Source organism: Streptopelia decaocto (genome assembly GCF_964273445.1).
Source record: "Streptopelia decaocto genome assembly, chromosome: 19".
Classification (NCBI taxonomy): Eukaryota; Metazoa; Chordata; class Aves; order Columbiformes; family Columbidae; genus Streptopelia; species Streptopelia decaocto.
Window position 1 is genome coordinate 3,593,890 of NC_138674.1, and position 12,547 is coordinate 3,606,436.

The following is a 12,547-nucleotide window of genomic DNA, read 5'->3' on the forward strand; positions in this document are numbered from 1 at the left end:
CGCTAACCCACATGAAAACCACCCCACGGTGCCTCCCCTTGGCTGGGGCTACCCCATATTCCTATCACAGCGCTATATTTAGCATTTAAATACAGAGATGAGCTAACCGGGCTTTGAATCACACCTCGGTCAATGAGAGTCTTCCCACACCCTTTACGACTCCAAATCCAGGCTGGCTTATTTTTCCATTTCATTTTCCGTTTCCCTCTCGCTTTTACTTTCCCTCCCTTTCCAACAGCGATTTCCCAAGTGCCAAGTGATTTCCAAGCCAGGCTGCCTGGTTTCCACCCCCCATCGCTTTCCTAATCGTCGCTGCAGTCTATAAACGGCAATGCTGAGTGTCCCTCCCGGGTTTCACTAGACTGAGCCTAAAGCCAAGGAATGAAGCAATCGGCAGTGCAAAGTATAAAGGTTAGAGGGATTTGGAGCCAGAGCAGCGGCTGAAATCGGTGCCCACAGCCAGTGACCCACTAGAATTGCAAAAGTAGGACCCTGGGCTGGCAGTGTGCGAGAGCAACCCCTCATCCCGTGCCCTGTGCTGAGATTGCAAAACCCGCTCCAAATTTGTACCTATTTGGCAACAAAACAAGAGCAAGGCTTGTCACCAAAAAAAGTCATGAGTCAATACATAACATGCTCGCTTTTTGTGGGATGGGAATAGGAAAATTGAGTTCAGGGGATTATTTTTTGCTTAGATTAGGGAAGTAGGAAAAGGGAGGAAAGACTAGGAAGTGCTCGAAGCGTGGGGGTTTCTCCTGCAAAGACAGGAGCTGGTATACTCATAACTGCCATTAGAGGTGCAGAACAGAAATAAGGGTCAAAGAGGGCTTTGCTACCAGTAACAATACATCTCATTTCAGTAAAGGAGTACATACATGTAAGGAAGCAAAAACCCCGTTCCCAATTCTAAACTGGAGAACGCAACTTAACATATCACTGTTTAATTGTTCCATATCCCTTTTTACCCTGGTACTTGTAAGGCAAGGTATAAGGAATATGAAAACTGAATAGTTTAGGGACTTGAACACCAAGAGAAACTGCTGTGGTTCTCCCGGTGGGCCCCACACACTAATTCTGCACCGAGCAGACGGTTTCTGCTCAAGGTTTATCACAGCCAGAGATACGCTCAGACTCCACTTCAGACATCACAAATGCTGCAGGTGATCACAACTGAAGGCCCTTCAGAGTGACCCCTCAAGTCAGGAAAAGGGAATAACCAGCCCACGCCAGCTGCTATCAGGACAACCAGGTTTTGCAGGCGCTCAGTTCCCATAGCACAAGCCTCTCCAAGTAAAAGTCACCGTCAAAAGTCAATGTTAAGTGAAGATTTCACAGGTATGTATATGTACGATTTTCCTCAAGCATCAACAGAAATTGGGAAGAAAAAACAAGTTAGACCAGAAATGAGCGCTTGCTTTTTCCTGTCCATGGACCGCGGCAGCAGTAAAACACCGCGGGGGTCTGCTGGGGAGGCCAGGACAGAGCTCTGCTCGCTGGGAGCAGCAAAACAGCTCCCAAAGAAGCGAGTGGGAGCCTGAGCGGAGGAAATGCCTGACCCAGCTGTCAGCCTGGAAAACAACGCGACGAGGGACAGATGCTGCGGCTGGTCCAGCGTCCAGGACACGATGCTCGTACCCATCCGGGCCAGTTTCACACCAAACAGCTCCCGGCCATCCCTGAGCACACAGAGGAGCAAAAACCTGAACAGCACCGGCTCCGACACGAATCCACTTACTGCCACACCTTGGCCTTCAACTTGAAGGGGAATTAAAAGCAAAAGAAGGCTGACTCACTCAGGCTGGATTTCAGTGCAGAAAACACTCTCACTGGAGCTCTGCCATTTCCTTTCCTCTCCAGCATCTCTTCCAAGACCCTTTCTGCCTGTCCTGCCTTGAACCCGCTCCCTTTCGAGCTCCTCCCAGGCCAGTTACGGGGTTAACACCACCAGATGGACAGAGAAAGGCTTTAGGAAACCTCACATCAGGCCATTGCCCCTGTGGCATTTTCAGCTCTGTGCTCTGGGCAGACTTATCCTTAAACTCTGACTCTGGCTTGGTGGCAGTTTTGGAGCCTGGGAATCTGCAGCTGGCTGAAACGTTATCCTCCCGAGCACAATCTCCTGCCCCCGCACAACCAGCATAATTGAAAACAGTCGTTCGGCTCAAAAGCTTTTCCAAGTCTTTGTGAAAGACCTGCAATGTTCCCATTTTTGACAAGTGAAATACGAGTTTCGTTTATAACTAAAAAGTCCAGGGATAGGAAGGCTTGGGGTATTCTGGATGCAAAAGCTTCAGCTCTTCTTCTTAACCATGGGGATGGTAGAGAAGGGCTCAAGGGGACACCACAGATAGCGCAATAACCCAATGTGGTTGGAAGGGGGATAAGCACCTGAAATAGGTTAAACATCCCTCCAAAAGAGTAGGAAGGATGGGTAAAGGCATCAGCATCACTGCACAAGGTCTGGGAGCGCGGGGCGAGGAGGTGCCGTACCTCTCCGTGGGGCGTGCAGTAGGTCTCGGGCTTGGTGAGGCCACACGTGGAGGATGCTCGGAGGCTGTGGGCTCGTCCCAGGAGCAGGTCAGCGGTTGGGGGGTAGCAGGCGCCGTGGGAGCAGCCTGGTTGGGCAGCCAGCAGCTGCGGGGCAGCTGGAACAGCAGCAAAACAGGACGGGGGGTTGTGTCAGCGTGGCACAGACACCACACAGGGCTGTGCAGTACGACGGGCTTGAAACTGAGCATCCCTGCAGCCCAAACATTGGGGTCACGGCAAAGAAAAGTCTTAGAAGAAAATGGTAGTACAAAGCACTTAAAGTGCCTTTTTCCTTATTAAAATAAAAGGTAATTCAGGGATAAAACACCATTGTCCTTTTCGGCAAATGCATTTTGTAGGTTTGTCCCTGTGCAGTACGATGGGCAGGGAAGTAAGCAGCCCTGCAGCCCAAACACTGGGGTCACGGCAGAGAAGAGTCTCAGAAATAACTGTTAGTACAAAGCACTTTAAAGTGCCTTTTTCCTTATTAAAATGAAAGGTAATTCAGAGGAAAAACATCATTGTCCTTCCCAGCAAATGCATTTTGTAGGTTTGTCCCAAGCATGGATGGTAGTTGGTCTGCTACAGAAAACAGCAGACGTGCGGGTTGATGGCCGTTTTCCTCAGGACAGCGAGCAGCCTCTTGCCAAACGCCAGCACCGTTATCAAACCCCACTCTCCCAGCTGCCACTAACACAAAGCTCACATTAGCAGCAATTCTATTTAGTCACCTTCCCCTATATCCTTTAGAAACACCGTATGGTGAGGCCTTACCCAGGAGAACAAATAACGCCCATGGCCAAAGCTGGCAGTGAGGCTCCATTCGGCCGAGGACACACCTAGGGAAGAATTTACAGCATGAGCGAAAACGGGCAGAAAATACCAGTCAAAAGCTCAGTCCAAGTCTTTCACATTCCTTCTCAGTTTACAGGGAGATATTTCAGTTGATCTACCACAGCAAAACACGGGTGACAAACCAAGAATAATGAAGAGGAAGGTCAGATGCTCAGATTGTATTTGGTTTTAACGTACGAAGAATCTCAGCTTTTCATTTAACTCGTGAAACAAGATTCTCCTAAAGCATATCAGAGATTGCCCTCTTCCCCAAACGCTATCTTTGCATCTCGCTGTGACTGCTGAGGTGAAACGCAGGCACCTCGCTCCCCGCGGAGCTGTGACTCCTGATTGCCCGGTGCCGATACCAGATCGAAACGCACGGCTGCGAACGATGCTTTAAAGAGCGTGCAGGCACCCGCGCTCCCAGCTCCGCTTTCTGCCCTCCAGCCCCACCCTTTGCCCCGCGCGTCCAGAACCGATTCCAAAACTCACCAGCACACGTGACGGCCCCAAGTCTTGACCTACAAAATAAAGAAATAAAGGGAAAATTGCTGCAGAATAAGTGTCTGCTGCAGGGTCTCTGTGGAGAGGCAGAGCTGCCCCCGCACGCCCCCAGCAGCAACAAACCTCACCTGCTCTCCTCCCTGCAGGAGCCGCAGCGCCGTCCCTGGTCCCCGCGGTGTCCCCTACGTCCCCGGCGCACAGCGAGGGCTTTCTCTCCTCCGGCACCACCCAACAGCCGATCTGCAGCTGCCGCTCTGCTCTCCCAGCTTTTAACAGGCAGCTGCCTCACCTGGGGAGAAGGTGCCCGTGGGTGCAGCAACGATAAAGGTGTGATTCAGGGATCCTCAGACACTCACACCCAGTTACCGGATAACTCATGACAGCTCCAGACAGGGCGCCCGGCCGCAGACATAAGTCACTTGGGAGGATGACGGCAGCGTGAAGCAGCTGCTCTGCAGGTAACCGGCAAGCGAAAGCCCATCTGTAGGTAAACAAACCCCACCTGGGGCTCTGTCGGGACATCACCACGTCAGATGGAAACCAGCTCCATCCGAAGCTGCTGCACAACTCGGCATCAGGCGACATACCTGCCCTCTCAGACAGGTTTTGCATATTGTGACAAGGCAGCACCTGAACTTGATCCTTTAAAGCCTAATTAGGGATGTCCACGTGAGTTCTAATCACACTGTGTATTCACATATCAGACTTGAGCCTGAAGGTGATCTCAAGACCTGGTCACACTGCCCCTCTCTGCAGAACGGGAATTCCTCAACACACAAAATTACACAAGGTGAGCTTGAGAGCTATCTATAGAACACAATGGTGTGAACTCACCAGCGGCAAAAAGAGTCGAAGAGGAGGCAAATTTTTAAAGAAATATAATTCTTGTTTAGCTATTTAGAAAAATACCAAGATTTCCAAAAGAACTCTATCTATCACACCCAGACTGTTTCTAACACCAGCTTGGGAGTCTGTGGCAGACCCAGACCCGCAGCTCACCCCTGCTCATGTGCTGCATTTCAGCTAAAACATAGTTCTTTCCACCCTCAGAAAAACTGGCATCAAGGCATTTCCATTGACTTTACTGAAACGACCCCCGAAATCACATCCTTGACATGGGGAGCTCAGCAGCCCACACCAGATCTTTGCTTTGCTGTAGGTGGTACCTACCTCCCCGTCCGCACGCTGAGCGACGCGGGCACGTGCGAGCTGAGGATCAGGAGCTCAGACAAAGGGAACACGCAGAGCTGGAAGGAAAAGCAAAATAAATATTGGCCCTAAGGCTACAGAATGTGAAGCCCCGGTGGCTGAGGTGCGCCCGCAGCGCTGGGTGTGCACCCGGAACCGCCCAGCAATGCGGTAACGCCACATTCCTCCTCCTCCCCATCTCTGCTGGCAGCGAAAAGGAAGCGGGAAGAAACGCTGGAATGTTTGATAGAGAAAGGGAGGGATGAGACGTGCCACAAGCTGCTGACACCGTTCCGGCGCGGTCAAACCCATCCACAGCGCAACCTCCTGCGATGAGGCACTGGGCATCTCCCCGGGCTCTGCGAGAAATCACATCGAACTCTCTGATTTCCACCTCTGGTGGGTCTGACCAATGTGGCTTTCTGCAAGGTCATGCTGGACATGGCACTCTTGCAAACCTTGGCTAAACGTCCATTGCTGGGTGCCCGCTCTGTCTGGTTTCAAGCCGTACCCAAAAGCACCGGGTGTCAAACCGGGAGGCTGAAGCTGCTCTTGGAAAGACTGTAAATATCACATATCGACCCTGCAATCCTGGGCATTGATATGCTCTGAAATGGTGACGCTCCACCCCAAATTACTGTAAAGCAGAAACAAGGAAAACGTTCTCTCGGCCGCACGCTGTTCAAATGAATGATCCAAAATACCTGGATCCATCCTTTCCTCCTCCAGCCTGCCCCAGGGACTTGCCAAAGCAAGGGAAACTATCACCTGGAATTCAGGCTCTGCAAGTTCAAACAAGAACAAAAGCGAGGAATAGTCTCATTTACAGACTATCTACTATAAAACAAGCAAAAAAAAAGCAGGGAAAGAAAAAAGCTCCGTCTCCCCAGCACAGAGCTGCTGTGTCCTTGTACCCGGTGACATTCTCGGGGCTCCTGCTCTGTGGTATGTGTTTATGACCTGATAAGCAGCTCCTCTGCCCTGTCCCAGAGGTGCTCAGTGGCAGAAAAGCTCCACTAATTGCCGATTTTAGGTATCAGTGCTGCCATCCTGTACCCAGGATCTCAGTGGCAGCGTGGGCAGAAGGGGACAGGCTTTAGAGGACCCTGTCCTTTCCACACTGGCAGCAACCGAGAAAGATGCTGCAGGCTTGGGTTTAAGATTCAGGTGGGAAGGGCTCCCAGCACTGAGAACATAAACACATCACAGCCAGGCGTATCAAAGCTGATCTTCCCATAAAACAGAGGGAGGGTGCGAAACAGCCCGGCCAGCTTGGGACACGCATGTCACTCAGTGTCACGCACTCACATTCTGCAACTGCTAATACCAGCCAAGCCCTTTGCTTTTCTAATCAGGGTTCTTAGCCAGACAGACAGACAAATCCCCGCCACCACGTGCCGCCGGGTCCCCCACGCTCTCTCCAGGCTCAGACACGGGTGACGGAGCACGACGAGCTGTGGCAGAGGGAGGGACCGTGGCATCATCATCATCATCATCCTCAGGAAGCTCCACCAAAGCTGAAAAGGATGTGACTGCTGCATGAGTAGCTTTGTTTTATTTTCTCTGAGCTATTTGCCTTCTGTTCGGATTAAAGGCACGTGAGTACTTTACTCCTTTGAGGGCTTTTCCAACGACACAATCTGAGTTCAGAGGCTTTCGATTCACCTGCTGAAGTGCAACACTGGTTAGTCAGCACTGACCAGTCTGCAATGAGTTGATTAGTTTTTAACTTATCTCTCTGGAGTTCAGAGGAACACAAAGGGGGAAAACGGGAGCAGAGCACTGCGTGCAAGAACAATCTCTCGAAACACAAAGCCTCCATTAAGGAAAAAGGATGCTAATTGAGTATAAGTGTATAGCTCAAGCATATCAAAAATAAACAATACTTAATGCCGCTGTTCCATTTTTCACTGAAGGATTAATAAATACCTCAAAGCACATTTGCTATATGGGCAGCTGCTATTACACATGGAAAAATAAAGCATGGGGTGATTTCTTAGTGACATCAAGCAGGATTGTGGTGCAGGGGAGGGCTGGAGTCCCAGTCCCTTCCAGTCCCCGCCTTCCCAGAGCTGGGATGATGAAACCACAAACACTCTCCATCATCAGCTCAGGTGCAGCTCATGTTCATTTTGCCAGCTGCTTGCGAACATTCATGGCAAAAGCCTGGAAGCAGGAACAAGAGCTGGGAGCACTGCAGCTACACGGGAAGCGGCAAGGTCCCTTTCCCCTACGCTGCTCTCTAATTTTTCCACCATGCAGCTGCTGCCCCATGGACACCCAGGAGCCCGCGCTCGTCACGGACAAAGTCCAGCAGGACCCGACCCTTGGCCACGCACCGACATGTGGAAGATGAGGCAACCCCGCGCTCCTGTCCAGACAATGCTACACCACGTTTTGGGAAACATCGCTAACAGACAGAGGTCACCTCAGCGTTTTGTCTCAAGCTCCTGCTTCTTGAGTCTGTAAAACCCAGAGCCACGGGGGGCTGGTGGGAAGGGACCTCGGCGGCCACCAAGGTGCCACTTGATGCCAGGGCTGGGCTCCCAGTTTGGTCAGGATGGGTCCCCAACCTCAATTCTTGCTCAAAAGCACCACATGTGAACGTTCTCCGAAGTAAATAATGTGAAATGAAAATAAAATATTTGGAAAATGGGGGTAATTATTAGGTGCTAGGCAAAGCCCCTGCACAGCCCATGGGAAGGGTTTTCTGCAGCCGCACGGTGCTTCAGTGCAGCAGAAACGCCTGGCAGGTGAACCTGAAAGTTTTATAACTTTACGAATTTTTAGCAGAGACAGACCCTTAATATGGCTCGCTGGGCTTCAGGGTTTCCTTTTCTTTCACATTCCTATTTTGCTCAGGTTTTTTGGTGAAATAACACCCACAGCACACTCACGCCTCAGCAGACCAAATGTGGAGCTCCATTTGGGGATGCTCTGGCAAGCAGGGGCAGTAAATTCCCTCCCAGCTCCTTTCATGGCATCTCTCCCCCCGGAGCTGCCAGCACGCACCCTCCGCATGCCCAGCGCCTGCTGGAGCTGTGACCAGCCAAGGGACACGGCTGAAACCGGAGCCCAACCACCTGCAGGCCCTGGTGCCACCCCCTCCGCAGCCCTGGACCCGCTCACGCTCCCCTCCTCATGCACAGCAAGGGCAGAGCTCCCGCGCCCGTGTCCCCATTGCCAGGAGTATCGCTGAGGTTGTCCCCGTGCCAAACGAGCAGGAGAGGGAATTTTGGGCTGCTGGATTCATCTGCACCCTCCAAAAAGCCATTTCCAAGCAGCTTTACCCGAGCTGGTGGCTCCAGCACCGTCCGAAGTTGGCGAGCGGAGCATCATCTCCCTGAGCCGCTCCGAGCGGTCGCCGGCAACATTTAGGTTAAGCCTCAGGTGCTTATGGCACTTTGCACATTCAGGCAGAGCTCTTCTTCCAGATGACGTTAAACTCATGCAGCTCTCCCAGCTATAAAGCCTGGGTTAATCAAAGTTGCAATTAAACCTGACAACCGCCTTGTTCAGACTCTCCTAAATATGATTAGGAACAGCTAAAATTAGTCTAATTTAGTGTTAATCATTAATCCTTTTATCCACTCTTAATCCAATTTAAATGTCCACACAACTAGCTTGCACAGACTTTGTTACTCAAATTTAAAACAAAATTGAATTAAATGTTATTTAATTAAATCAACACAATCCAAGTGCTGCTATAGGAGGCATTTGCCACAGATGATTATCAGCTGCTTGGTTAACCCTCAGAATTATCCTGGGTTCTGTGCTCTCCCCACTGCTCCAGCTCTTAGTACCTTGGGGATCGCATAGACATCTCCATCTATATTAAATTAATTTTAAAAGTACCATTTCCAGCCCTCAGGTTGGAAAAGAGGCTTTCAAACAGAAGGTTCATGAGGGCAAAAGAAAACGCTGCTTTAAAAATAAAAAAAAAATCCTTTTTTTAGGTAAAATGTCACGATTCCAACGCTTCACCCTGACCTTTGTTTCTGGGATTGTGAAGGAGGGAGCACATTTCACACGGCGGCCTCGCCGCGCAGCCAGGATGGAGGGATGGATGGTGACCTTGAACTTGCCCTAATTGCTGTCTCCTCCAGCTATCTATCTGTTCTGCAATGGTCATTTTTGAAAACACTGCGGAAGAGACAAACACAGCTCCAATGCAGGAATGGGCTGCAACCTTTGCTGCCAAGTTGGCAGAGGAGATAAGGACCTTTTATTTAACGAAAAAAAAAAACCCAGACACTGAGGGGGGATAGACGAGTCTTTAGCAACTTTTACAGCCAGTCTTGCAATACAATTTCCTAAGCACATTCAAAACTTTAAAATAAAATAAGAACAAGAAAAACCCTGAGTTTTCACTGGCAGTTTCCTTGGAGTGAACGCCCTGGTTCGGTGGCTGCAGGGGGGAAAGCTCCATCCTCCCTGGGACGTGCGGGATGTGAGGAGCGAGGGGTGACTCAGCTCCACAAGACAGAGAAAACACAGACCACAACCCCCCCCCTACTCCTGTGGCTGCAGAGCCGGGGAACATGTGGGTGTTAACACGGGCAGCACGGGGAGAGCAGGAGGAGAAGGGACGGAGACAGCACGGTCCTTGCCCGGAGGATCGCAAACCAGAGTTTGGAATCGTGACCCCAGCGCAAGCCAGAGTTTAGGCTGGTTTTAATTACAGACAACGGTTTGGGTTGGAAGGATCCTTAAGGTCATCTCGCCCAAGCCTCACGAGCCAGTGTGGAGATGTTAGGGGCAGAATTTGGGCAGCAGCACCTCGCAGGGCAGTTTTTCAGAAGGGAAGGTGTTTAAATGCTACAAATCCCCCTGTGTGCCCCTCCAGGAGATCCAGCCCAGGCTCCTTTACAGCAGCTTTCTTTCTCTGAGCTTTACCTCTTCCCACACACACCAACCACTCCCTAGAAGCGCTGCTATAGCATCAGCTCACGCTGTATTGTTATTTCTATATACCGCCCTGGCAGAGCAATTCCCATCACCTCAGCCATACAGATCAGACGAGAAATCTGTCCAGACGCCATCACCCGCTCCGGAAAACCAGAAGTTGTAAATTCCAACAACTTCTCGTGGCTTTTAGCAACTTCTTTAAGGTCAGCAGCTGCGGAAAGGTATTAATAACAGTCTTAATGCATTAATAATATATGGCGCTATACATGCACGGAGGCAGATGACATAACGTGCTGTGTGTTATTGATGCAATACTGTTCAGCAGCAAGCCAGGGACTCAGCGTGACAGCGCTGCCTTCTGTTTTTTCCCCCAAATGGAAACATGCTTTTAGGTGTAATCACAAGGAGTGACACAACGGGGTTTTACAGAGTTTCAGCATCAAGTCTTAACAGGCTTCCTGTCACTTTCGCTAGCTGAGAAATGCCCAGTTATTCTTATTTCCAATAAATGCCCAGTTATACTTATTTCCAAGAAATCAAGGTGCTGTCCCACGCTGCACCGATCCGCTTTGTAATGGTTGGCTTTACCATGAACCTATAGAATTCTTTAACAAACATTTCCACACCTTATTCTGGGTAACACCTTCGTTACGCTTCGCTAAGGTGTTTTTGCTTCACCCACTTCACCGCAAAAAAGGGCAGGAAAACATCTGTTTTGCTGAACTGGACCTTGCACAAACGCAAACACCATAATATTTTACGAGCTATGGCCACAGACCCACCGCCTCACGGTCCCTAGTTCAGTAATTCAGGTATTAAATTAATGTATTAAACATTTATTACAGAGCCGCCACAGAGCTGCGCTGCCAGTTGTACATAAGATCTTTCATTGTGAAATCAGACTGCAGAGTAATTTTTTCGGGGGGTGGGGTGGGGGGAACACTAACAAGTGTGGTATATTAAAAAAAAAATAAGGTTTTATTTAGCCTGGCTGGATTAAGGGCAGGAGCTGCCAGGGCGGGGGGGCCGCCCGTGTTGGCGGCGTGTCCGGGACATCCCGGCCCGGCCCCCGCGGCCCCGCCCGCCACAACGCCGATATAAGGCGGCAGCGGCGGGTTTGCGGGCAGCAGCTGCAGAGCCCAGCCTAGCTGAGCTCAGCCCAGCAGAGCTCAGCCCAGCGCAGCCCGCAGCGCTCACCACCCCCTCCCCTGCCCCGCAGCAGCAGCAGCCGCCTCGGTAAGGGGGTGTAAGGGGGTGCGATGGGGGGATGCGGGGGGGACCTGGCTGCTTCTCCCCTTGTTGCAACCTGGTTGCTCTGCTGGGCAGCTCCTGGACACGGGGCGATGGGGTGGGTGCATTGTCCTCTAGCAAAATAACCAAAAATCTCCACTTAAAGTGGGGCTGGGGGGTGTGTGGAGGGCTTGGAGAGCTGGACACCTTCCTGTGTAACCTCATCTGGGTGTTCCTTCTCCATGGGGGGATTGCACGGGATCAGCTTTCCAGGTCCCTTCCAACCCCTGACACTCTGGGATTCTGCGATCACCGGGAGGGCTCTGAGCACTACAGCAAAAAGCAGCTGGATTTAACTAATGTCCCTTTACCTCTCTGTCCTTTTACAGAAGTGACATCTTGAGGATCTGCTGTCGAAACGATGGAAACCATGCACGAGCTGATCCCCTTTGCCAAAGAAATGCTCAGCCAGAAGCCCAACAGGAAAATGGTCAAGCTGTACATGCTGGGCAGCGTGCTGGCTTTCTTTGGGGTGGTTATCGGTTTGGTGGAGACAGTGTGCAGTCCTTTCACCTCCCAAGGGATGCTAGACGAGGAGAAGAAACCCACTCCGACACGAGAGCAAATGCTTGCCCAAAAACAGGAAGATTTGATCTTGGAAAAGAGCAAGAAGGCAGCAGGGACGCAGAGGGCCCTGGTGACCCGGCAGCACGCGTCCTAAGACCCCAGCGCCCGGAGAGGGACCCGAGAGATGCTGCTGTCCCGTCCTACCTGGTGGTGGTTCCAGCAAGAGGAGAGAAAGGTCGGCTGAAGGAGGAGACCGCAACCGCGAGACTCGACAAGAAGCGAACGGTTATATTTGCTGCCGTGCAGCAGTGGGGGGAAAAAATACCTTTTGTTGGTATGCAAACGTGCAAGATGCACGGCGTGGTTTCTTATTTTTATTACAGATGCGTTTTACAACATTTTGCAAAAATCAATAAATGTTTTATATGGTACCAGTGCTCTCTAGCTGCATTCATTTCAAGTCTTTCAGTTAGAGACTTGTGCCTCTGGTTTCTCCCAGGGGGTGGGTCGGGACAGCTGAGGGTGGTGGCTGCACCCTCCAAATAAACCCCCCTTGGTGAGGCTGCTCTGGAGCGAGGTGGGTGCATTTCTGTACCTCCAGCAGCTGCTCTCTGCAAAAATGGGCCAACATAGGTGAGGGGAGGAGGGAGCATTAATCTCACACAGGTGACACACACGTGTCCTGAGCTGGGGTTGTACCTTCCTGGGGTTATCTGGGTTTAACGGCACAGATTCATGTCTCTGCCACAGCCGTACGTGCCCAGAACCATTTCCAAACACCTTG

At 51.0% G+C, this 12,547-nt stretch overlaps 1 protein-coding gene across 2 annotated transcripts; it reads left to right on the forward strand.

Moving 5' to 3' along the window:
• Positions 1-11,095: 11,095 nt before the first annotated feature.
• Positions 11,096-12,194, forward strand: G0S2 (G0/G1 switch 2). 2 transcript variants are annotated; one of them, XM_082069383.1, is made up of 2 exons: positions 11,096-11,220; positions 11,589-12,194. In XM_082069383.1, the coding sequence occupies exon 2, from the start codon at positions 11,618-11,620 to the stop codon at positions 11,915-11,917; it is 300 nt and encodes a 99-aa protein (XP_081925509.1). In that variant the 5' UTR covers positions 11,096-11,220; positions 11,589-11,617; the 3' UTR covers positions 11,918-12,194. The 2 variants fall into 2 exon arrangements, with proteins under 2 accessions (XP_081925509.1, XP_081925508.1); XM_082069382.1 differs by having other exon boundaries at positions 11,096-11,202; positions 11,586-12,194.
• The last annotated feature ends 353 nt before the right edge of the window (positions 12,195-12,547 follow it).